General features: G+C 43.7%; 2 protein-coding genes across 4 annotated transcripts; one reads left to right on the top strand and one right to left on the bottom strand.

Moving 5' to 3' along the window:
• Positions 1-887: 887 nt before the first annotated feature.
• On the top strand, positions 888-9,361 carry serbp1a (SERPINE1 mRNA binding protein 1a). Of its 3 annotated transcripts, none has more exons than XM_029254971.1 (8): positions 888-1,260; positions 2,604-2,868; positions 3,348-3,488; positions 3,578-3,646; positions 4,621-4,695; positions 4,805-4,979; positions 5,515-5,694; positions 5,811-9,361. In XM_029254971.1, the coding sequence occupies exons 1-8, from the start codon at positions 987-989 to the stop codon at positions 5,868-5,870; spliced, it is 1,239 nt and encodes a 412-aa protein (XP_029110804.1). In that variant the 5' UTR covers positions 888-986; the 3' UTR covers positions 5,871-9,361. The 3 variants fall into 3 exon arrangements, with proteins under 3 accessions (XP_029110804.1, XP_029110803.1, XP_029110802.1); XM_029254970.1 differs by having other exon boundaries at positions 889-1,260; positions 3,351-3,491; positions 3,575-3,646; XM_029254969.1 differs by having other exon boundaries at positions 889-1,260; positions 3,348-3,491; positions 3,575-3,646.
• A 513-nt stretch (positions 9,362-9,874) lies between these two features.
• Positions 9,875-24,697, bottom strand: LOC108935377 (interleukin-12 receptor subunit beta-2-like). The gene is made up of 16 exons (XM_029254972.1): positions 24,620-24,697; positions 23,674-23,842; positions 22,459-22,710; positions 21,602-21,716; positions 21,243-21,415; positions 20,413-20,555; positions 18,322-18,463; positions 17,011-17,090; positions 14,937-15,141; positions 14,526-14,711; positions 14,327-14,428; positions 12,568-12,717; positions 12,219-12,356; positions 11,466-11,568; positions 10,912-10,999; positions 9,875-10,367 (listed from the first exon to the last, which is right to left on the bottom strand). The coding sequence occupies exons 2-16, from the start codon at positions 23,753-23,755 to the stop codon at positions 9,909-9,911; spliced, it is 2,418 nt and encodes an 805-aa protein (XP_029110805.1). The 5' UTR covers positions 23,756-23,842; positions 24,620-24,697; the 3' UTR covers positions 9,875-9,908.
• Between the last annotated feature and the right edge of the window lie 1,077 nt (positions 24,698-25,774).

The following is a 25,774-nucleotide window of genomic DNA, read 5'->3' as shown; positions in this document are numbered from 1 at the left end:
GGCAGATCTGTGTCCCATCTGCTCACTCAGCGAACCCAAACCTGCAGAAATACTCTGTGACGCGTTCCCAGCCACCACCTCATGAATGATCCCCATCATCTCGTGTAGCTATAACGCTCCGGTAGTTGGAGTCCGCGATTTGAGCGCAGAGTGAGGAACATCATCATCATCATCATCATCATGTCACCGTCCAAGTAATACGACCTGCCCACTCACAGTGCCCTCTCCTCACGGGTTCAATCACAGCGCAGCTCCTTCTCGGGACACATTTCCAGCAGTTCTCGTAGGCTATAAAAGAGACAACCGTGATTCACTGTATTTAAACAAGTGCGACTGAAGTGACGCTCTGCTGTTACTGATTATTATACGCTGATATATATAGGTTCGGAATAAAATATCATTCAAAGTAATATCTACTTAAGAAACGGAAGAAAGCTTAAGCGGAAAATAATTAACAGCCCAACTATATACTCTCGAGTACGGTATTTTAAACGCAGAGTGTAAAAAAATATAAGTGCGTCTTATACTCCGGGTATTACTCATAGAATCTGCAGTTGCTTATATGTCAAATAATATCCCAGATGAACGACAATTGTGAAGTGTACACACACCCTAACGTGGACATATTAATAATAATAATAATAATAATAATATTTTACAATATTGACCTTTATGTAGCTTTTCTTTAACAAAACGTACATGTTAATCAACTTTACAGTCGTTTACCCATTTTTGTACAGCACAACAACCTGTAAACGGCAAAACACACCGTGTTTAGCGGAGTTCTCCACCGTGCCCGAACCACGTGCCTCATGCGCCACTCTCTACGCAACACCCCACGCGGCGCCTGGGATCTCAGGACCCGGATGCTCATCACGCCGGAAGAGACGCGACTCCCTTTCCCGGCCATCTTGTGGCAGCAGCAGACAGGCGGTTCGCCTCGGCCTCGTAGAATCGGAGGAGAATCCTGCTGAAGGGGCGCCATCATGCCCGGACATCTGCAAGAAGGTTTTGGCTGCGTCGTAACCAATCGGTTCGACCAGCTATTCGACGATGAAAACGACCCGTTCGAGTTGCTGAAGGAGGCGGAGAGCAAGAAGAAGGTCGCGGCAGCAGCAGCCGCCGCCGGTGGTGGTGCCGCCGCCAAGACCGCGGCTCAGGCTGCCAAGCAACTGAAGAAGGAGTCGCAAAAGGACAGAAAGAACCCGCTCCTGGACAAGAAAGAGGAGACGCAGGCGCCGGTAGCTCTGAAGAAGGAAGGTGAGGTGGCTCCTCCCGCAGGTCGCTGCGCCATGTGTGTCTGGGACCGTGCAGGTGGTGCTCAGCCGTGCAGTCCATGGGCCGTGGCATGAGGTCGGGTGTAGGTTCCGCGTGAAGTCTTGGTACGAGAAATGCGTCGCGCTCTGGCTGCATATGGATATGCAACGTTAAACACTCGCTGGCTGGCTTAGTTTGAAATCGGGAGAGCTGCCTTCTTATATCTTTTTTTGTGGTGATGTGATGATCCGCGGCGCGCTCCTCAGGAAACGACGGTCTTTCTCTCGTCTGTGGAACTTTGAGACAATGGTGCCCCTGGAGTGAGCACGACCCACGGCTCCGAGGACAGAGAGAGAGAGAGAGAAGATGGCTCCTCCAGAGCCGCGTTATCGCCGGGCTTCGACACCACCACGCCTCGTGTCGTGGTGAGGCAGGGCAGGATAATCAGCCCCCTCACAGGCCTCTCACTGTATTAACGATATCGTCGCGATAGATATGCGGGCGCTCTCTCTGGGCGTCACGGCTCTCCAAGTGCGTACCTGGATGGAACTCGCAGCGCGGAGAAGTGAAGTCGCTCTCTATTCGCAGGCTTCGAGCTCTAGTGCCTCTCGCTCCTGTCCAGTGTGACGTTCACTTGCGGTGAACTCGCCCTTTTTTTTTTTTTTTTTTTTTGCTTTGGCGGGTTGGTGCGCGCGCGCGTGCCGTGCTCGTGCACCTGTTACGCCTCGTCAGTCTCCGCCTGTAAGGTTGGACGGGAGCGCGTGGGACGACAAGTTTTCGGCGGAGTGTCTGTACGGCTCGGGGGGGGGATCTCGGCATAGTGGAAGTTTTAACTATGAAGGGAAGTGGGGCTGCACGACCCCCCCCCCCCCAGCGCTGCTGACCTACATGCGCACATGTGGGTCTATTTATAGTTATCTCCCCTAGGCTCAAAGTGCCCTCAGTGTCCCCTCCTGACCAGGACTGGTCAAGCAGTAAAAGTGGACGTTCACTTTGTTAGGAACAGCAGCAGACAGCTCTGCTTCTTCCAGTTAAAGCACGTTATGATGTTAGGGTTTTTTTATGCCAGGATGCTTAGTCATTTACATGATTTTTCTCCAGCTAGGTCATTTTCACTCATGCAAAGTCCAGTTAGTAAAATATCTACATATGAGTCTTTATTATATTGTTGAGTATTATATTGTTAACAAATCCGTTTAGTTTGTACTTAATACCTGGAGCTGAGTCTGGTAAACTTTGCATCTGTAATGCTGGGGAAGTTATGTTACAACTGAGTATGTGTTTTAAATCTAAACCTACGTTTCATAACATTCATGACATTTAGTGTTCTGTTCTTTGTTTTCCAGGCATCCGGAGAGTAGGCCGAAAGCCTGAGCAGCAGCAGCAGCCGCCGCCACCGCAGCAGCAGCAGCAGTCTGGCTCCCACCAGGGGCAATCTGGCTCCCACCAGGGGCAATCTGGCTCCCACCAGGGGCAGTCTGGCTCCCAGCTGGGTGGTCAAGGCGAGGGTCGGCCTGGGGACAGGAGACCAGACCGGAGACCACCTCGTGAGCGGCGCTTGGACAAGCCTGCTGAGGACAAGCCTGAGGGTGGCGAATTCTCTGTGGAGAAGTGAGTGACTTTGGACATGAAGGTCTTTTTTTGTTAAAGAAAATTGAGTTTTTCTTCCACTGCTGATCTGCATTAACATAAGTAAAGGACATGAGTAACAGAGTTTTATGTACCTTATGGCATTAGGGTTTCTGCTTTGGTGGAGTCCAGTTCCATACTTTAGCAGTGTTTTTAGTCTAAATGAAGTCGTCTTTCTCCTTGGATTGAGTTGCTATTGTTGCAGATAAATGTATATTGACATTCTGATTGCAAATGTGCGAGTACTTGGTACACACATTTACCTTTCAGTTTCTTATGGTTTGCCATGGGCTGGTGTGTGACAGAAATAGAAACATGAGGGGAGGAAAAGGACAGTTAGCTTTCAGGGCTTTGGGTGGCTGGAGTCCTGTGATATGCAGGGTCATTTTTCTGATGGTCACAAGTGATATGTGGGTTGGTGTTCAGCTTGTGTGGTGCTTAGTGTTCCTCTTCCATGCCAGCAGGTCCACAGGAGAAAGGCCGCCACGAGGACGTGGCAGCGGCCGAGGAGGTCGTGGTGGCCGTGGGCGAGGACTGGGCAGAAGTGATGGCTTTGACTCCCGCGGAAAGCGTGAATTCGACAGACACAGTGGCAGCGACCGGTCGTAAGGGCTTTTCTGATAAGGTCTGCAGTCTTCTCACATCTGGCATGTTCCACCAGACTAATTGTTTGTATGCTGTTTTGCAGCAGCCTGAAAGCAGAGGAGAAGCGTGGTGGGAGTGGATCCCACAACTGGGGCACTGTAAAGGATGAGTTGAGGTTGGTCATCTGGAGGAGTGCATGCTGCATCAAAATTGACAGTGCTCATGAACCCTGTTACCATCGCAATCAAATTTTATTTTTTAATGAGACTGTTTGCACTTGTGATTGATTTCCACGTGAACTACTGGGATAGAGTATTTTGCTGTCTGTCGGCTGCCCATAGCAAAAAAGGTAATCTGAATATAGTGTTAACATTGAGTTAAAAGTTTGAGCAGTTTTAACCAAGTCTCTGTTACATTGCAGTTGTACCATGTTGTATTCATGAGTCAGTCTGACACTGTGTACCAACATGTTAAGCTAATATGGGTGTGAAGTGTATTACATGTATTCATTTAGCAGATGCTTTTCTCCAAAGCAATGTACATCACACAAAGTCTTGCAGCAAAACTACACATGGATAGTGATCCTCCACATAAATATTGAAAAAAGTTAGTCGATCATTCTCTCGTTTAATGTAATTCAGTGCTTACTCCAAACTATAAGTATTTAAACCAGAATTTCAAAGTTATATTTAAACTTTTTATATTTTTTTGACAGTGAACAAGGAAACATGAAGTACATTAGCTCAGCAGTGTATTGAAAACAGTAGTACCAGGAGGCAACAAACACATAGTAGATGTATGCACCAGTGTATTGTAAGAGGATATGTATTGGCATTGTATTTTGTTCAAAATATTGCAGGTACTGTAATCATGAAAGACAGTATTTCAATGAATGTTTTTATACTTTATGAAAGCATCCTATTATGTTGCCTTTTGCATCCCTCTGGTGTAAATGTCTTATAACATTTGGTCATAAAGAACACCATATCTACAAAACATATTGTGAGATGTCCTGTAATTGTGAACTTTTGTACCAATGTACAGTTTTGCCTTCAGAAAATTTACAATAGTACTTTGGATGCAGAAGGTGAACTATCAGATGTACCTTTTCATTTCTTGATTGTTGTGTACACCGTTTTGAACCTACAGTGACCTTGATCAATCCGCTATTACGGAGGAAACCCACGAAGGCGAAGATCATCCTCCTGCTGATTCCGAAAACAAGTATGTGATGATATCCCCCCAGAGGCCGGTGCTGTTTTCAAAGCACTGTTTCTAAATGTCATTTGTGAACATTTTATATAGTTTGTCTAAATCCTTACTTGTTTTGCAGGGAGAATGAAGCTGAGGAGGTAAAAGAAGGACCCAAGGAGATGACCCTGGATGAATGGAAAGCCATGCAGGACAAGGAGCGGGCCAAGGTGGAGTTCAACATCCGCAAAGCCAATGAGGGTGCTGACGGCCAGTGGAAGAAAGGATATGTGCTGCACAAGTCCAAGAGTGAAGATGTAAGTTTGGAATTTTATTCTTCACACTGCTGTTTTAGTGACAATTTTTTGTTTGTGTTAAAGATATTTGCATGTATTCAAAATGTAATTTGCTCTTATATTCATCACCTTTTTATGGTATGATTTTTAAAATTTTCAAAGGGTTTGTTTGGCAAGGCTCCCAAGATTCAACCCCCCCCGTATAGCATAACTTATTCTACTTTACTACTTGCTGCTAAGGGAATGCTCTGTTTGGCCCATCATTAATAAAATTTACATGCCCTCTTCAACAGCCAGTCTAAAATTACAGCATTTCTTAATGACATTTATAAAGCACTCTAGCTTGTCTCTGGGGATAGCGGGATGGTATCAAATTGTGTATCGCTCAGTGATGAGATGCAAGTGATGTCAAATATAAGTTGGTTTAAAGATCATAGTTGTTAATTATCAGAAGAGTTAATTTTCAAATTTTTAATAGTCTGGGGAAGTACCTTTTTTAAAGACAAAGGCTTTCCTCTAACTCTTCTCATGTTCTCATTTATGGATGCTCTTGTAGGCCCATGTAGATGATGCAGCTGCAGACCATCACTTCCGAAAGCCGGCCAATGACATCACATCCCAACTGGAGATCAACTTTGGAGACTTGGGCCGCCCAGGACGTGGCCGTGGCGGACCCCGTGGTGGAAGGGGTGGGCGTGGTAGCAGCAGGCCAGTGCGTGGGGGCAGATCTGATAAGGTATTCATTAATTCATCTTTCCTGGAGCTTTTTGAATACGCTGTGGAATTCTGTAATCTCATGCATACAGCTCATGTTTCTCAGCTACATGATAACATGGTCTTTCCCCCCCATAGCCTGGTGGCGTGTCTGCACCTGATGTGGATGACCCTGAGGCTTTTCCTGCCCTGACCTAAGAAGGGTCAGCTGTCATCAGCCAAACCTTAAGACCCCTGCCACCCGGGTTCTCCTCTACATGGCTTGCATGCTAATGGATCCTTCAGCTACAAATGAAAAACAAATGGAAGACTGTCATCCATACCATTCACACTTATGGACTGAAAACAATTTTAAAAAGGAAAAAATCGAAAGGACTACTTGCTGCTCTCAAGCAAACTATTGATCAAGGTTTTGTATTTAGAAACATGGTAGCAGGGATGCTTTCATACAGTATTTTTTTCAGAGATTATGCATTCTTCATAAATACTTTTTGTATTGCTGCTTAAAATTATGCCTTTCCAAATATAGGTGTGAAGAGTAAATGTTAGTTCATGGTGTCCCGTTGCTTGGTTTCTTCCCTCGTAATTCAAAATACATCTTCAGTATGAACAGTTGAGGGTTGTCCGCCACTCAAAAAATACTACCAAATATAGGGTTTAAGCAGTTATTTGGCAAGATGCAAGTCTTACTTTTGAGTACAGTACTGTTTTTTTGTACAGTTTTTTTAATTGGGACTTGAAGTGTACATCACATTCAGTTTATGAAGATATTGATGTGGTATTTTCATAGGCTGTTGGTAGATACCTCTGGTTTTATTTTATTTGGTTGGACCACTTTGTCCAAGTGGGTGTGTGTTTGTTCCCTGGCCTGATGAACACTTGACTTTTGAATGGTTTGTGGTGGATTATCCTTTGGATTTGGCTATTCATTCTTGGGGGTCAGGGGTAGACTACAGGTTTTAGCTTTTCATTTTGACCTGTGTTAGTTTTTTCTGTTTATAAAAAAAAATCAAAACTTAAAAATGGTCTACTTGCTGGTATTTTTTCTGCAGCAGTACTACTGCATAATTTTTCTGAAAGAAATGCATAATTAAATGTGGAACAGGTACTACAGAATGTATGAATTCTAACCCTGCTAATAGAATACTTTTGTCCATATTTGATTGACTTTCAGTATGTAGTGTGAATTTTAACACAACACGGGAAAAGTTAAAATATGGCCATAATCACACTGAAGCTTTTTATTTAGTGTTGGAAAGTCGCTGGCGATGAACACAACTTACTCCTGCGGATTTTTCTTCTGTACAACTGTTGGGTCCAGACAGGTTTGGGGTTTTGACTTAAAGCCCATTTTTTGCAAACATCCCTGTTCTAATAAATTGCTTAGAGGTGTTAATTTCCTGCCTCAGGCAGAGAGTAGTGTGGAATAATTTCCATTTCATTTGTGGTGCAAAAGTTGGGAGTGACCCCCTGTAAATAATTTATGCTCACTAATTGTATTAGATTTGTCTTGGTTTTCACCACTACTTCCGTGCATGGTTAACCAAGGTATTTTCATACTACTGCCTTTGTTATAAAAAGGCACATTACTTCAGGTTATTTTGTGCACTCTGGGTTTTCCTTAGAAAAGTTTTGGACATGTGATTTACCAGCTGTTTCCTTCAAGTCCTGTGCCTTAATGCTTTTAAGCAAAATTTATTTTGAAAATATTAACATTCAATATGTCTTCATGCTACAGGAACAAGCAGTTTTATTAATATTCAAGTGAGAAATACTGCTTTAGTTGAATAAGATGTTAAAGAAGCTATGTTTCATGTTGGGTGGTTTTTAGTTCACCTATAAAAACAAGAACTATTCCAAGTATGTGCTGGTTATCTCAAGCAGCACTGAATTATTAAAGGAGGCCTCTTTATAGTTTTCTATAAACTGGCTCCTCCATGTACAGTTGGCACTGGAAGTGTGTTCAGAACTTCAGAGCCACTTTTACCCCAAGACACCATGAATAAAAGCTTAATATAGCTGTCTTGTCATTCACTCTTGAGTTGCACATTGCTTTGGACAAAAATGTCTGCTAAACAAATAAATATGATTTGGTCATCAGTTAGGTAAATTGAGCTAGAATACCAGTTGTAGCCTGTAAACTGGAATTGTGCAAAATTTATCAGATCCCACACATACTCAATGTGTGCCTTTTAGAGAGGAAACAGATTGCATTTGCTTCCCTACTGGGATTTTAGAGACTATAACCCTGAAGAAAGTGTCCCATTATTGTGTGAAAAAACATTTTTGAAAACGTGTAGCTTGAGCATATAAAGAGACATTATGGTAAAGATGGAGTGTGAATCACAGGTCTTTTTGGGTGTTAGTGATGTGATAATACAGTACGAATATGGTATACTGTGAGTATAAAAAATTGAATCCTGCCAGAGTTGTTCAGTCAGTTTAATTATAAGTTAGTGATGATGTTGGATGGTCAAATTATATTCTAATGTTATGAGCTGTACATTTACAGAATTGATACTTAGTCAAACACCTAGAAAACAACCACAAATCAATATGAGTGAAGGGTAACTTCGTGGTGGCACAAACCCAGAACTTTACATGCCGATAGAGCTTGATGGTTTAATTAAAATTGAGCTTTCAAAGGAATATGCAGAGGTGTCAATGGGCAGAAGTTTTCTGGAAAGGAACACATTGTTAGGTTTTTCCTTTCCTTGTGTAGTAGCTCTCCACAGCATGGGAATACTGTGTCCTTAGCAGCCACTTTCGTCTGTCGTCAATACACCTTTCAGAGCTGGAGTGGAATGTTTTGGCCATCCTAAAGTTCACATTCTGCCCCAGAGCAGTGAGAGCTCTGCTGGTCACCTCTTATTTTTCACTCATGTGTAATGTGTGATTTTGAGAGATTGTGAAATCATAATGCATAAATTTTTACATTTGGTTATATGTCTAAAATCATCTGACATTGCAGTTGCTCTATTGTGAGCTTCAGATATGGGCCACCAGAGCAATCAAAAGTAGCCATTTGCTACTTTGCTCTTTTACTGGAACTTAGTGCTAATAAACGTTAGTAGCGATGTTGAAGAGATCTGTGCTTTCCATTATACCCTACTGTGATTTAATTGGTCCAAGTAATGGTTTATTTCTGTTCTAAATAGTAGCGCTGAATTTTCTCTTTCTGTACGATTACAGCTGTGGGTTGAGCATTTTCGTTTAAGGCTAAAACATAAGTGGCGTTAAAAGATGTGGGTACAGTCCACCCTTACAAAGATAATGCATTCCTAAAAAACCTTTCATAAGGTGAATTCTCATAACTCAGATGTATTTACCATGAGTTCCAATGGTGAAAATCCTCAGCCCCAAAACTGACTTTAATAGTTAAACTGCCTTATGTTGTAACTAATGTTATCTTTAATGATAGTGCAGAAAAGCCGTGAACTCATCCTCATTCAGGTCAGTATACTTGGCTAAGGAATGATGAGATATGGTGAGAGTAGAGTGGGGAAGTGGAGATGCCATAATGCAGACATTATTAAAACACAAGGCAGCAAGAGGGTACAGCCAGTGAGGATTAATGTAGAAAAATGCCCCATGCAGTAAGTCCATGTGCCTTAGACAGGGCTGGTGCTCACCGCAGGACTGACACATACAGTACGGTTTATGGTTTGCAAAACCTAAACTAGCCAAAACTAAACGTACAACATAAAATCCTCCTGATGTAAAAGTACTTGTAACAAATGGTGCAATTCCACAATTATTTCCCCAATAGCCAAGACAGACATACACATCTTGAAAATATAAATTAAAACTGTTCAATTTATAGTCCAGTTCCTAGAAGGAGCCCCAGACTATCACATGCTGTAATATGATACTCTGTGTTTATGCATTAATCCAAACGGACAGCAGGGTTATTACATGAAGCTCCTTGTAGAGTTGCCATCTCGAACCCTGAATGGATGTATCTTGGGCAATGAGGGCATGAACTGTCAGAAACGTCAGAACGAGCCCAGAAAAGGTTCTGCTGCAAAACTGTGAGCACACAGGCTGCCATGTAATGTGTTTGACACCAAGGGCTGTTTAGTGTTTGAATGCTTACTTAAGAGTCCATTAAAGGTTCAATGGTACGTGACGTCCGTGTGGTGGCCTCATTCGGGGTAACCTGCAAATGTGAGAGACAAACTAAGGCAAGTTCGTCAGAAAGGACGACACGGTGAAGAGCACATAAGTGGGTTCTACTCAATCCAGATTGCTCCAGTCAACCTTCACAACATCAAGAGTCAGTTTTCCCTCAAATGGCACTAAAGGTCCTGAGAAGGGGCTGGAGAAGCTGGGGAAGAAGTCAACAATCTGGCCTTGCTCTAACTCCTCACTGTCCTGCTCCAGCAGCCCATGGGAGGAAATGTAATCAGGAGTCATATCTGTGCTTTTGGACGCCTCGATCCCGTCTGAACTATCCGATTCTTGAGAGAAGCTTTTAATATAGGGGCGCGCTGGCTGAACTTTGTAGAGTGTCCGCTGCTGGAAACCAGTCCAGCTGTTTTCCACTGAAGGCAAAAAAGTGCCATTACATCCACCTGACTTCCCTATGGAGTCTTCCCAGATGTCTTGAATTTCTTGTATCTCCACGGTCTCGGGTTCCTCGTCACTCAGGATAGAACTGTTGAGATCTAAATTATGCTTCAGCATCATCTGACCCTAATGAAACAGAAATATGAACTCATTAAAAAGACCGTTTCTCTTCACTAAAACCGCTTGTTTTTATTCATTGAGAGGTAAACCAACCATTTCCCGACTCAATAACCAGGTGAACATAAGGTGAGTGCACTGACTCTTTTGTGCTAATAAGTATCTAGACTGTCTCCATTTTTACATCTTTGTAGCTACACCTTAGACTGAGTTATGGTCATTAAGATTAATGATAATTTGTCACTTAGCTGATAGATTTATCCAGAGTAAAATGGCATTACCCATTTGCACAGCTTGCTCATTTTAGTAATCTTTTTGCTAAAAAAGACTAGAGGAGTATTGGGCACAATCTTCCTTGATTCAAACTTGTTGCTTTTGGATTTCATGTTTTGTGCCCTGCAAGGTTTTATGGCTTTCCTTTCCATATCAAGACACTGAGACAAAGTGTTAAGAATGTGATAAACAACAAATGCGTTTCGTTTCCAGTACCAGCCCACCTTCCTGAAAGAACTGGACACAAAGTAGGTGTGTGCTTAGTGCTGGACACAGATACCTTGTATGATTTGCATTCCTTAGCCCACGTACTATTAGCAGGGTCGGGAACAGCATCCGGCAGAAGGCAGTAACAGCATGTGGACACTCTGTCAAAAGCCAGAAACACAGTTCTGTGAAGCACTCTGAAGTTACAGTAAATTCACTGAGCACTTGCCAAAAAAAAAAATTCTTTACCGATGCCTGGACAATTTCGGTGGTCATTGACGTTCGGCATAGTGTTTAGTTGTGGCATAGTAATCTGTGTTATGACATCGACTGTGTGACCTCATCTGTGTCTCTTTTGGTATAAACAAGTTGTTCTATTTAGATTTCAATCAAAAAAAATATTCAGCTGACCATGGTGTGACCTAGCTCTGAAAACTGCTGAAACTTGCTGATGGCCCATGGGTGACTGCTGTAGTCACAGAACATTATAATCTGGGTTCAGTGAAGAATTAGAAAGGTTAGCACTGCCTGGAGATCATGCTCCAAGGATACTGTTTTAAAGTATGTGTCTTATTCTTTCCTCATGTTCTCTGTGTGTGAGTGATAAGCGCCAGAGATCAGCTTTACCTGTGGCGCACGGAGGAGGCATGTAACAGGCACCCCAGAGCCAGTAGCACCAGGCCCAGGCAGCTGAACTTGACAAACACCAAATCCTCCTTGTGGTCAACCTCTGTAAAACACACAAGTAATCTTTTCTGCAAGCAGGCCTACACACACACAGGCTGAAACCGCTTGTCCCAAGCAGGGTTGTGGCAAACCGGAGCCTAACCCAGCAACACAGGGCGTAGGGCTGGAGTGGGAGGGGAACACACCCAGGATGGGATGCCAGTCCATCACAAGGCACCCCAAGCAGGACTCGAACCCTACACCTGCCAGAAAGCAGGACCCAGCCAAACCCATTGGGGCACCGTGCCCCTACGATAAAGCTGAAAATACGCACGCACGCACACCATCTGAAACCGCTTGTCCCATGCGGGGTCGCAGGGAGCCAGAGCCTAACCCGGCAGCACAGGGCGTAAGGCTGGAGGGGGTGGGGACGACATCCAGGACAGGACGCCAGTCTGTTGCAAGGCACCCCCAGCAGGACTCGAACCCCAGACCCACCAGAGAGTAGGACCCGGTCAAATCCATTGCGCCACCATGCCCCCAGCAGGCCTATAATAAAGCTGAAAACAGGCAGGCCCATTTTTGAAATTTCTCACGTGTCACTGGGTTTTTCAGTGGCTTTTCACTTTCAGCGACCAGGGAGAACAACCAACAGATCTGCATCGCATGTGAACTGCCTGCCTTTGTGGTCTTCCCAAGACGACGTGACCTTACCCTGCGAGGAGATGAAAAAGACCTTATCGTCCCCCGGGGGGCCCTCGCCCATAGCCGTCCTTCCTGTGATGAACAGTCTGTAGTCTCCAAATGACAAACCACTGATGGTATACCTTCTCTTAGAGATACCTATTGGGCCTGGAACAGAAAACATCAACGGATGATGAAAGCCACAGCTTCCTGTACATTTTCTCCCACAACAACGCATTTTGCTACCATGTTTATTCATTGATTTCATATGCTTTTTATATACAGCATTAATGGTGTTCTTTCAAGAATGACAGCTACTTGCAGAATAGACTTAATATGTGTATGGAAATTCTTCTGGGAGGAGTTTTTGACACCTCACCATACTGTTTTGTTTTCTCTCTTAGTCCGGTGACATAGATGCTGTAGCTCTTCAGGCAGCCTCTCCGATGCTCCCATGGGATCCAGCTCCAGGTTACAGTCACGCTGTGGCCGTTCACCTCTAAGCTGGGGGTTGGGCCTAAAGTTGGAGCTGCATATAACAGACCACATCAGTCCTACAGTCAGCCTCAAGGACCTGGCAATGGACTGCTATCAAACCTCTACATCTGATACGGAAAAATGCTCCCCAAGTTTTGTTTGACTTGCCGAAACGTTCGCGTGTGTCTCCTCTACTCGTTTCTCCGCACTGGCTTCCCATAGCTGCCCGGATCAAATTTAAGGCCCTGGTTATTGCTTACAAATGCATCAATAGAACTGCTCCTAGCTATTTACAAGACTTGATCAACTGCTACACCCTGTCCAAACCGCTTTGCTCTTCTACTTCTGTCCGCTTAGTGGTCTCGCGCACGACAAGTAAAGCGCAGAGGTTCTCGGTTCTGGCTCCGTTATGGTGGAATGACCCCCCCCCCCCGACTGAGAACTGCTGAAACCCTGTCCACATTTAAAAAGGGTCTGAAAACTCACCTCTTCCAGACTCACTTTGCCCATGATCTCTTAAGGTCATGTAAGGTGTAAATGTTCATGCACCATAACTTTATGATCCTGTCAGGATAAGCTTTTACATAGCTGCTACTCCTACATTGTACATAAACATTTGTGTATCTTAAAAAAAAAATTGTAGGAAGGTGATCAGGATTCGCTTATTCTGAGTTTTACGCAGCTACTTATGTGATGAACACTGATGCATATAGTGCAAAGAAACAAACTTTATTTAAGAATCACACGTCTGCAACAATATCTCTTTCTCCTAATGTTATGCACAAATTGTATTTTCTCTGAGATGTACGTCGCTTTGCAGAAAACACACACACGTCTGAAAGCACTTGTCCCCAGCACGAGCATGTAATCAAACACAGTCACACCACCCACCCACCCACACCGTCTGAAACCGATTGTCCCATACAGGGTCGCGGGAAACCAGAGCCTAACCCGGCAACACAGAGCGCAAGGCTGAAGGGGGAGGGGACACACCCAGGACAGGACGCCAGTCGGTCGCAAGACACCCCAAGCAGGACTCGAATTCCAGACCCACCAGGGAGCAGGCCCTAGCCAAACCCGCTGCGCCACTGCGCCCCCCTCCCTTTAGAGAAAAGCATCTGCTAAATGAATAAATGTACATGTGAATGCTGGAAAACAACTACACACACACACACACACACACACACACACACTTTCAGAACCACTTGTCCCCATACAGGGGCGCGGGGAACCGGAGCCTACCCGGTAACACAGGGCGTAAGGCCGGAGGGGGAGGAGACACACCCAGGACAGGACACTAGTCCATCACAAGGCACTCCAAGCAGGACTCAAACCCCAGACCCACCAGAGAGCAGGACTGTGGTCCAACCCACTGCAACACTGCACCCCCCTTGGAAAACAACTACACACACACACACACACACACATTATCAGAACCGCTTGTCCCATACGGGGTCACGGGAAACCAGAGCCTACCCAGCAACTCAGGGCGTAAGGCTGGAGAGAGGGAGGGGACACACCTAGGACGGGACGCCAGTCCGTCACAAGGCACCCCAAGCAGGACTCAAACCCCAGACCCACCAGAGAGCAGGACTGTGGTCCAACCCACTGCAACACTGCACCCCCCTTGGAAAACAACTACTTAAATCTAAATTTCTTACCTGACTGCCAGGAGTAGGCCTCTGTGAAGTTTGTCCCCCTCATCCCATGCTCATACAAGGCATGGACAGCGACACGGTAGCACTCAAATGGCTGAATGTTTTCTTCAAAGCAGACATGGGAAAACGGAAGAGTAGTTTGAGATGGGATCTCCATGTCCATCTTTCAGGTCTGGGGGGGTGGCTGGTGCACTGTACTTACCTGTGATGACGGTTCCCAGTTGACCAGGAGCTGTCCTTTTCCATCGGACGACTCCTCTGCTTCCTTCAGCCGACTGCCACTCTACAAGGTACCCCTTCACCCTTCTAGCAGTGGCAGGTTCCTTCCAGAAGATGGCGATGCTGTGGTTACTCAGGGGTTGGCAGACTACATTCTGAGGGGGTTCAGCTAAGAAGAGACACAGTAGGCTGTTACTGTTACTCTGTTGGCCAAAACAGAAAATAAATGTAAAATGTAACAATCCAAGAAAACCCACTGAAGTATAGCTGCATCACAGCTTCACACAAGAACAGTGTTCACGTCACTGCTTGTATCTCCGCTAACAAGAGAGCAAAGCGCGGATGTGGAAAACGAGGGCATCTCAATCACACGGAGGTCACGTGGCACCAATACCTCTTTGGTGGGACACGAAAAGGTGGGAGAGGGGGGAGCGGCCCTTGGCGTTGTAAGCAAACACAGTGATGTTGCAGGATGAACAGGGGACAGAAAAGCCAGCGCTGTTGTTTGTGGCGTACTCTGCAATTCCCCTTCCTGAAGAGTCCTCAACCATCATCTCGTACCCCAGGATTCTCCCTCTTGCTTCGGACTCACTGAGCTCCTGCAGGCCATTGATGTGGGATGCAACAGTGAGCTTGTGTATGACGTGTTCAGAAGTACTACAGAAAAATTTATTTAAGCAAAAATAATCATCGTATCTGCTGTTGATATCCAAAGGCTGGATCCCGGAAGCATAGACCACATTGCACTGTACACCCTGGATCCCTTGATGAGACTCCACACATTCATTCACTGACATACACAGAGTAAGGGCAATTTAGAATCACTAATTCACCTGAAACACATGCCCTATGACTGTGAGAGGAAATGAGAGCACCTGGTGGAAACCCATATGAACGCAAGCTGAGAAGGCTGACACTTGAGTTGGATTTGAACCCACATCCAAACCAATAGCCCGAGCGCTGTGAAGCACCAGCGCTGCTTGCTGCATCACCGTCCACTATTCCTAATAGATTGTGACCGTTGTTTCATTTAAGTATTTTTAGTGAAAACTTTGCTTTAAAATTTGTTATGAACCTAATTAACACTTCATTTTAAACATAGATGTATATTTAAGCACACATGTTTATTTGGTGAGAGCTGGTAGCGTAGTGCTTACTGCTGTGAGCAAAGTACACACACACACACACACACATTTTCAGAACCGCTTGTCCCTTACGGGGTCACGGGGAACCGGAGCCTACCCGGCAACACAGGGCGTAAGGCCGGAGGGGGAAGGGGACACACCCAGGACGGGACGCCAGTCCGCCGCAAGGCACCCCAAGCGGGACTTGAACCCCAGACCCACCGGAGAGCAGGACTGCAGTCCAACCCACTGCACCACCGCACCCCCTGTGAGCAAAGTATTTAACCAAAATTGCTGCAGTAAAATTACCTACCTCTATAAATAAATAATTATATGTCACTTTAGGGGAAAAAGCATCAGCTAAACGTAAAATGTAAGCAATTATTTGTTGAAAAGCCTGTGACAGAGCTTCATGTTGTTCATGACAGTAAAACTGTCATTCCATAGCTGCAGTTCTACAGTTTCGTTCAGGCACTAGGATGAGGTCAAGGTCCTGGACACATTTCACCTTTGTGTCCCACTGTGGAGGTGCGAAGGCCCGTGGAATGGACCTTGGGGGGCGTGGCCTCATTCATTTCTTCTAAGCAGGTCTTCATTTCTTTGTCTTAGGGCAAAGTGAAACTTTTAACTGTTTCGCTTTGGTTTCAATATCACACATAATTGTTTATGATGCTGTTACACCCCTTCAGCGAATGGGCAACTTTAAGTGACAGACGCTGGGTGGTTTGACACTTAGCTTAGAGGGTCACTGGAGAAATAGCTCCTGAAAGCAAGCTTTTGATGCTGGATATGAATGTGTCTGCCCACCCCCAACCCCGATTCAGATATTTTACAATGGGTTTTTCCACTACGGGTCACGGTTGTTGTGTGACAGCATACAGGCTGTCAGATTGTGTGAGATTCTACTTGCAGATGCAGGTACAGGAATGCAGGATTTCATCTGTCTGCGTTATTTAACCTTTATTTACCTCACTCCTTTGTTCAACGTGGCTTACTACGTTAGATAATCACGGTTATACAGATTTACTCATTTACACAGCACTGTCTTCTTACTGCATACATTCTAGATGAATACTTTGATGAAGAGTACTATGGCAAGAGAGGGTTTCAACCCAGGTACCTTCACATTGTGAGCGACCAACCCTAAGTACTACTACTGCTGGGAAAGCTACTGGAGTCTACTGGGATGGATCCAGCTATAGACAAACAGACAGATAGATTCAACAGAAAAAGTTCACTACTTCGACTGCAATGATTTGGTATTTATTGCAAAATATATTTTTTTCACTAATCAAATGCTAACATTGTTATAGGTCAATGTAGAGTTAAGACACAAGTACTTGCCTTCCAGAGAACAGTAACTAACTTCTCCTCCGAGCCCCCAGATTTCTCAATGTACCAGACGTCCAGATTAGTCTGTGGTGCTGCAACAGAGAAGGACAATGAAACCATACAGAAAGGACTCTTTGACCCTGTGTTTGTCCTGTGCGATTTAAAGGATATGCCTGTTGCGTTAAAGTGTCACAGCAATCATCTATTGTTGAGACAAATTCTGCAACCCTTTGCAACAGCCAGTCACCTAAAACCACACAGATTTGAGATGTCACTGCAAACGACACCCTCAAAACTCAACCACGCAATCATGGGTATGAACAGAGACCAGAATCTAGCAGTTGAAGGCAGCAGCAACATAACGCACTTTATAATGAAGCTTTATAATAATTCTTTAGTAAATTTTACAAAAGCCTGAGCAACTGCACGCGAGGCATATCCGTTACGCAATGCCTGCTGGACCATAGTGTATGACTCCAACTTTACTCTACAGTCATATCGCCCACAATGTGTTAAAAACAAGCTAGTGTGGCCCACGCAAACCCAAAACGTATGCAAGAGATGTTGCCTCGAGAGACATGCTCTCAGGTATATTGGCTTGTGGTAAATTCACAGCAAAGTCAATGAAGCTGCTTTCAGCTCCACTCCTACAGCTGCTGCAGCTTTTTTTTCCACATTATGCATATGTGGAAAAAAATTATATATCCTCCATATTTAGAGAAATGTTCTGAATGTTTCTAGTAGAATCCATGTGCTAAAAATCCTGTAAACTGTTTATTTTCCAGGGGGTTTAACCTCCTGATTTTGACTTTCTACATGCACATCATATGAACTTGTATGTTCTTTTGATAGCAATAAACCACAAGTGCTCAGCAGAGTGCATTCAGGGTTGTTTCATGACATCAGAAGTCACACATGGTGCCTTAAACACGCAGAGCAAATTATCCACTTTGCACTACTGAACTGCCTAGAATCAATTTGAATACATCAGTATTTTAAAACTACATGACAGTCTATTTATGATGGCAGTTAAGTATTCTATAAAATATGTATTCCTATACTCATAGTTCATTTTAAAGTGATTGAAACATACCACAAAAATGATAAATGCTAATCAAATTCAGCTGACTTAGCTTAAATATAAACATACAGTAAGTCATTATAAACACTTATTTTTTCACTCTTTGCATTTGCTGCAATACATTGTTTTTTTCCACTCTTTGGTTTATTTTTATTTCTTCTTTCCTAGTCCCCACCCTTACACTGTACCGGGTAAATGATGCATCTTGATCCCACATCAAAGCATGAGCGATTTAGAGATACCTTCTTCATCGGTGCTGCTGGATATGCCAGTGCTCCACTCACTCCACAGTCCTTGGGTAGGGCTCAACTTGCACTTGGCCTGGAAGTCATACTTTGTAAAGGGCTGCAGACCAGAAATACTGTAATTTTTCTGCGTTTTTTCCTGTCAAGAGACAATAAACAGTTCCTTGTCAAAATACACTAAACGGTTCATTCTGAGTTAAGAAATCTACAGGTCAATATCCAGACTCAGCACTGCGCACCAATCCCTCACACGACAATGACAAATGGCTATTTCATAGAAAGGGCTTATAAATCAACACAATGGTGTCTTTGCCAATTATGCAGTCATTCTGTTTCCAATCCCGACAATGACAGAACCGACAGTGTAACCAGACACGTATGCAGCCAACCTCTCGCAGGGGATTCCCAACAACACAACTCTCATCTCCGGTAATTGGTTTAGAACAGTCATTCAGCACCACAGGAACAAAATAAATAGAAAATAAACATTTGTGGGAACATTTAAGAAAATTATCAAACACAGTGAATTCATTTAAATAATTAATTACTATGGCAACAAATAAATAAACAAATCCAGAAACTTAATTCTTAGTGCAAGGAAACATGGGACAACAACTTCCTATCAAACTGACAACTTCAATCAGTTACAATCATCAATTTACAGTATGTCAGTCCAGTATCACTACGGAAACATCAGAATTCCACCTCTGACTGTATAGCCTTGAGCAAGGTACTTACCCTAAATTTCTCTCATAAAATTACTCAGCTGTATAAATTGGTAAATAACTGTAAGTCACTTCAGAGAAAAAGTGTCAGCTAAATGAATAACTGTGAATGTAATTATTTATCTGATGCTTTTTTCCAAAGCAACTTAGAATGTTAAGCTGCTTACAATTTGTTACCCATTTATGCAGCAAGATCATTTTTACTAAAGCAATGCCGAGTAAGTACCTTGCCCAAGGGTACTACAGCAGGAGTGGGATTCAAACCCAGGTCTTGTGAGTCCTCACACCAATAATCTATAAACACGTGACTCTCAAGGTTCATGCGAAACTTTTTTTAATTAGTGGTTTTACAAAAAAAAGAAACTGATGAGGAAAATCTGGATGACATACCCTTCTAATGCCAAGGAAGGTTTTAATAAAAGGTGACGAGGACACCGTCCCTCCTTCCTTTGTGCTGCTGCAGCCACCCACGTGTGCCACAGTAACTTAAACAGCTTTAATAAGATGAGTACCCCTACACCAGTATACATCTTGTGATCAAATGAAGATCATCTGCCCTCATACATTTGTTTGTAGCACGTCATAGTATAACAGCTCAGTGTCTGCGCGTTTTGCAGAGTAGTAAAAGCACTGATCTCAGGAACTTTATCTCCATCATGAGCATTCATGAGCCAAAGTATCAATCTTCCTCTGTCCATTTTGCCATGTACTATGTCTTACACCCTATGCTTACAGGGTAAACTCCAGACCACCACAATCCTGCAGTGAACAAGCAGTTACACTAACAATGAATGAATAAGCATATCACTAAAAGGCAAGCTAGAAATAATAACTGTTATAATAAAAAATTGGACATTTTAATTGTTATGCATAAAACTACCTTTTACTTTGGGATTAATTAATTAACTTTTGGTGACACATTTTTCATCCACGAACAGATTTTTTCCAGAATAATATAATGTTAATTTGACCACCTCAGAAACAGAATTGCTCTAACAGTATCATTTTGCAGAACTACTTAACCTCAATAAGCAATGAATATGTGTTTTTTAAATGGTACGTGGTATGTTGTTGATATTAGTGTGAAAAGGTTCACAGAACAACTTAGATGCAGAGTTTGAAGCTCTAGGTACTTCCTCTTTTTACTGTCTGCAAACTCTCAGTTAAGATTTATATTTAGTCATCAGACAACGAAAGCTCATCAAGCAGTGAAAAAACATTCTAAAGCTGCATTCTAACACTACAAATTAAAGGCCACTCAGCCTGATCATTTTGATGTTTAATTACTAAAATGTTTTTTATTTGTCTTCTAGTCCCCATGCTTTTTCTTCTTTCTGTTTCCTACAAGGCATTCTTTGGTTACCATGAAGGGGTGTGTGGTCCAGTTTCCGTGCCATGGTCGGTGTCGGACCTGCAGCAGCTGTGCACCGGTTTCAATGGACCAGTACAGGACACACTGCCAAGAGGAACAGTGGACTCGCATGATGTTTGGGGGCATTGGCTTCACTGAAAACACACATATGCAAGGCACAAAATTAGGAGGGTGACAGCAAATATCAGAGGATTCAAGCAGTAACAACAGAATAGGGCAGAGTGTAGTCAGGTAGAAAGGTATTTATCCTGAATTGCCCCCTAAAAAATGACGGAGCTGTATAAATGAGCAAAATATAAAATTAAGTAAAATAAACCTAACACTGTAAGTTGCTTTGAAAGGGTGTCAGCTAAAGTAATAGTGAAATAATAATTAAACTGAAGTAATAATCAAATGAGTCTGCGTGTTAATCGAAAAATATCAGAATAAAAATTATTACATTTATTTATTTATTTATTCATTTAGCTGATGCTTTTCTCCGAAGCGATTTACAATGTTAAGCTACCTACAATTATTTACCAGTTTGTACAGCTGGGTAATTTTATTGGAGCCATTTAGTGTAAGTTCCTCGCTCAAAAGGACTACAGCTCTAGGTGAGATAATAATAATAATACTTATAACAATATTACTACTACTACTAATGATAATAATAATAATAATAATAATAATAATAATGGACAAGCGGTTTCGGCCAGTGTGTGTGTGTGTGTGTGTGTGTGTGTGTGTGTGTGTGTGTGTGTGTGTGTGTGTGTATTTCAATGATATAATCATATCAAAGTGTTATTTTAGAGGTCCCGGGGTGTTTGCTCCACTGCACCTACCTATGTCAATGAGTGTGAAATTCAAAGTTGGAGAGACAGCTGTTCCCAGTTTGTTTGATGCATTGACCCATACAGAGTAAGAGGACTGCAGCCCAAAAATAGGGAATGTCACAGAGCCGGAGCCAGGGAAAGAGACAGGTGTCGCCGTGCCATGATCTCCATGTGCCTTGACCCTACAACCAAACCAGTTATAATGTGTTTTCCACCATTTCTTGAGCTTTGTAACAGCACTCCAACTAGTGCAAATTGGTTTACCCTTAATGTGAATCATCTCCATTACTCTCCCCATGGTTTTCTGTAAAAATTACCAACTAAAAATTACAGCTCATCCTAGATCATTTTGCCTTCTTGATACTCACCATAACTTTGATAAGGTTCCAATATATGTTTCCCTTCCACTTCTCCACGTACATGTTATATTCCCAAACTGTCCTTTCTGGATACAGTTTAATTTATAGGGTACATCTGGTGGGTCTATAGGACAACAAGAGGCATACTTAAGGAGCGACATATACATACATGCACACATGACTGTAAGAAACAGATGTGCTCGGTGTGGAATGGCAGGTGTTTCACAGATGTCTGCTACTGGGAAACAAGTACTCAGCCACTCTTCTGTTAAAATTCAATATTATAAGCACATCTAGTTGTACACACACAGAACCAGTCAAAAGTGAGAGTGCACTTGTCTTTTCCATGAGGTGTAGTTATCAAGTTCGAGCTGGAAATCAGTTGTAATGTCTTCCCAGCTCCTACACCATTTCCAAGAGATGTAGGACACTTGTGGGTGACTTTGATTTGACTTCTGTTCAGTTTGTCTCACATAAGAATTGACCAGGTTGCCCAGATGAACTTGCACTTTTGACTGCTACTGTGTATTTGATAAAGCAGTGCCAAAAACAATTTTCTTAAAAAAAAAAGTAATTATTTTCATTAACCGCTGCCTTTTAATGAAGGTTTATACCACACATGATACTCTGACATTTTCATAATACCACAAACAATAATCTATGGGATTTTTTTATAATATCACACAAAGTAATCTCCGACAGTCTGAAGATTTATCACCTAGTAATGAAACCATACGTTTCCTTTTAGCATGTTTTTTTCTCATTTATTTACAGAAACGCAAACCGAGTCTATAAGTAAGTGTTTTTGGAAGGAGACCCGTCACGCTGCCACGCCGTTCGTGTCACGTCACACGTGCGCTACTCACGTCCCGCCAGCAGGTCCAGTCCGCAGGGCTCGGAGCAGCAGCTGGACTTACACGTGTACGTCTGGTTCTCCGTGATCGCCCTCACGTGCACGGCGATGCTCGTCGAGTTGTGCTTCCAGGCGTCGTACACCTGCTTCCGGTCCCTGTAGATGGAATGCTGGCACTGCTCCTTGAAGAAGCAGTACACAATGAAGGAGGAACCGAGCCGGACCACTGGACCCGCGTCAGACACCGTGAAACACGGCTTGCCTACTGGAAAAATGGTAGAAATACATATGAATACATATAAAAGCGTTACATACATAGAAAAGTAAACAGAAACGGCTGCACCATATATGCGCGTGCAGCAAAGTGGCGCTTCAAGGTGTTTCCTCAGGGGCTTCAGACGTTGGGCGTTGAAAGCCAAATTCGCCTCATACTATGAGTCATAGTTAGCCAACCTATTATCTAGATTTTTGACATTCCATTAAAATACCAAAAAAACCTCTTTCCCTTCACAGAATTATTTGGAAATCAGGGCTTTTTCTTTTCATTTATTTCTCGTAAATTTGTGACAGTTGGTGTGGACAGGACGAGGTACGGTAAGATAAGGAATACAGTAGCAAGGTAAATATGTCTTAAGAAATTCATTTGACTTTTTAAAAAGTATACAAATAGCACAACAGACTGGGACACAAAGTGGATTACACCAATAAAGACAACCGAGAAACTGAGGACACGTATTAATAAGTCGAGTACAAGTGCGAAACAGGAGCAGTATATTTAGCAACAACAGTGGTGGAACGTAGTTCTCAGGTAACGAGATTTCTCAAAATAAAAGAGACATGGCATGATGCAGGTCAAACTAAATTTTGCAGTGTAAGTTACTCCGACATTTGAGTGAACCACACGGAGAGGGAAACAGAGGGAGCTGTGTGTGTGACACTGTGTGTGTGGACCGAAGCGATCATGAGGTGCATTAATTTTCTTGCCAAATATTTATTTTAATTTTACCCAAGAAATAATATTAGCATACATTCGGTAGCCTCGGGGATGCGGTGCAGTAAGTAACGCCACGCATTGCAGACAAAATTTTTTCCGTGTTTATTTTGCAAGAACGAACTTCAGCGTAACCGGGAATTTCCTTCACCTCGAGAGAAGTAAGTCAATCAATCATGATGTGCTCGGGATATGAGCGTGGCGAGCGCGCGGCCAGGAGGAGGAGGGCTCGCGTACCTGCCATCGCCGCGCAGCGCAGCAGCAGGGTGACCGTCACGAGGGCGAGGCGCGCGCCCACTCCGCGGACACCACCAGGCATCGGTCCTCCGGGCTCCTCGCCTTACTCCCGCATTACTCCTCCGTTACTGCTTCTGGGTGGTGGCCATGTGTGGCATGTCCCGAGTCACTGGCAACATCAATGAAAAGCACACAATTTTTTTCCCCAATCCAATCAATGGTCCTGTTTTAGAAATGGAACTTTGCCATCTCGTTCTAATCACTGCAGGTGCTGTACGCTTAAACCACTGGTTCAACCAGTACTACTGAAGTGATACAGAGTAAGAACACCTAACTGAAAAGCATCGGCGATCGCAGTAGTAAGCTGCAACTTGGTGCTACTTTACTGTTGGGGAATTAATCGTGGGTTTAGTTATGAGGGAGCGCAGTTAAAATATAAATCAGAAATGTAAAAAAAAACTAAAGTAGCAGTAGTTTAAAACACGTCGTCATTTAGTTGACACCTCGTTCTCATCTCGATCCAACAGGTAAAACCAACAAAGCGTGTCCGGTTACCAAGATAGATAGATAGCCATCTACTACCTTCACACGTCTCTGAAGTTTTGACACCACGGACGTGTATGCATGCATAAAAATAAAACTAGCCTAGTGCAGTGACAAATCTCTCTGCACCTACTCTGCTCACGGTTTAGGCGCGCGCGCGTACGCACGCACGCACACACTTGTGACTTTCCCGTAAATCTACACCCAACAGCACAAAATCGTGCGCACATGGTGGGATATCCCAGATCAGATGTTAACTTCGAGCCAAGTATTGACTATTGTAGGGTTCGCAGAGAAGTGGACTGAGTCGCCCGTTTTCTGTGTGCCTGCGCGTGTGTGTGTGTGTGTGTGTGTGTGAGACACAACGAGAGTCCGGCCCGAATAAGCGCATCATCGCACTTACCGTCCCGGACGCAGACGCACAGCTCCCGTTCTCACACTCGGGCTTGTACAGTGTGTGAAGCAGTCGCCTGCCCTGCAGCACTCATAGCTTGCAGAGGTGTGACTCGTGACTGTGTGTGTGCGCGTGTGCAGCACACGACGTCGCTTGTTCACCTACTAAAGTGGAAGTAAGACGTGCCTGGGGACCTGAGAGCATGAGTTTGCTTTTCTCTTCCCCTGCCCGTGGACGCTGCCACAGTCAAGTCACGAGCAATTCTTCTCTGTCTGCTTACGTGCATTTTTGTCATGAAATTCTGAAGCGAAATGAAACAACACTTAGCTCGAGCACAAACATTCCTCTACTAGTGGGGTGCTGTCCTGTCCTCGTCAGGCCACATCCGCCTGAAAGTATGAAGTGGGCGAAATAAAGTTTATCCCTGCATTGTGCTTGCTTTATTTCATGATTGCGATTAAGTAAAGGTGTCTGTATATATGCATTGCGGGAAGTCAGCAGGATATGGAGTAAGAAGGCCTTTGCTTAAGGCAACTTGCTATGGTGGGTAACATGGTGGTACAGCAGGTAGCGCTGGCGCGTCACAGCGCCTGGACGTGTGTTTGTGCATGGGTTTGAGTCCGGCTCAGTCTGTGTGGAGTTTGCATGTTGTTTCCATGTTCACATACCTTTCTCCCCCTGATCCAAAAGCATGTCCAGTAGCCATAACATTTCAGATGAACTGGTGACCTTAAAATTGCCAGTTATGTGTATGAATCCCCTCCAATGTGCTGGTGCTCCATTCAAAGTGTTCCTTGTCTCACACCCTATATGTCTGAAACTGTATGAATATGCAATAACACACCCATCGATAAGTGGCTACTCTTACTGTATCAACACAGGGTTAAGCACACTGGTCAAGCAACAGCAGGGATTTGAGCATGGAACCTTCATACTGCTGCTACCCCCCATTGTCCTAGATGGTGTTTGGGGAGGGATTGGAGAGCTGGCAGTTTGGTGTTTCCCAATGTCATTAAATTAGTGTTAAGGAACAAGCTTTACATTCTCTGGGGTAAATTAAATAAAATTTTGGTAGGAGGTCATCAGGATTCATCTATCCTGCGTTTTATGCACCAACTTGATCGATGAACATCGGTGCATCAAGTGGAATGTAACAGATTAGGT

The sequence above is a fragment of the Scleropages formosus genome, chromosome 9 (genome assembly GCF_900964775.1).
Source record: "Scleropages formosus chromosome 9, fSclFor1.1, whole genome shotgun sequence".
NCBI classification, from domain to species: domain Eukaryota; kingdom Metazoa; phylum Chordata; class Actinopteri; order Osteoglossiformes; family Osteoglossidae; genus Scleropages; species Scleropages formosus.
The sequence above is the reverse complement of the archived record's forward strand: the minus strand, read 5'-3'. Positions and strand labels throughout refer to the sequence as shown.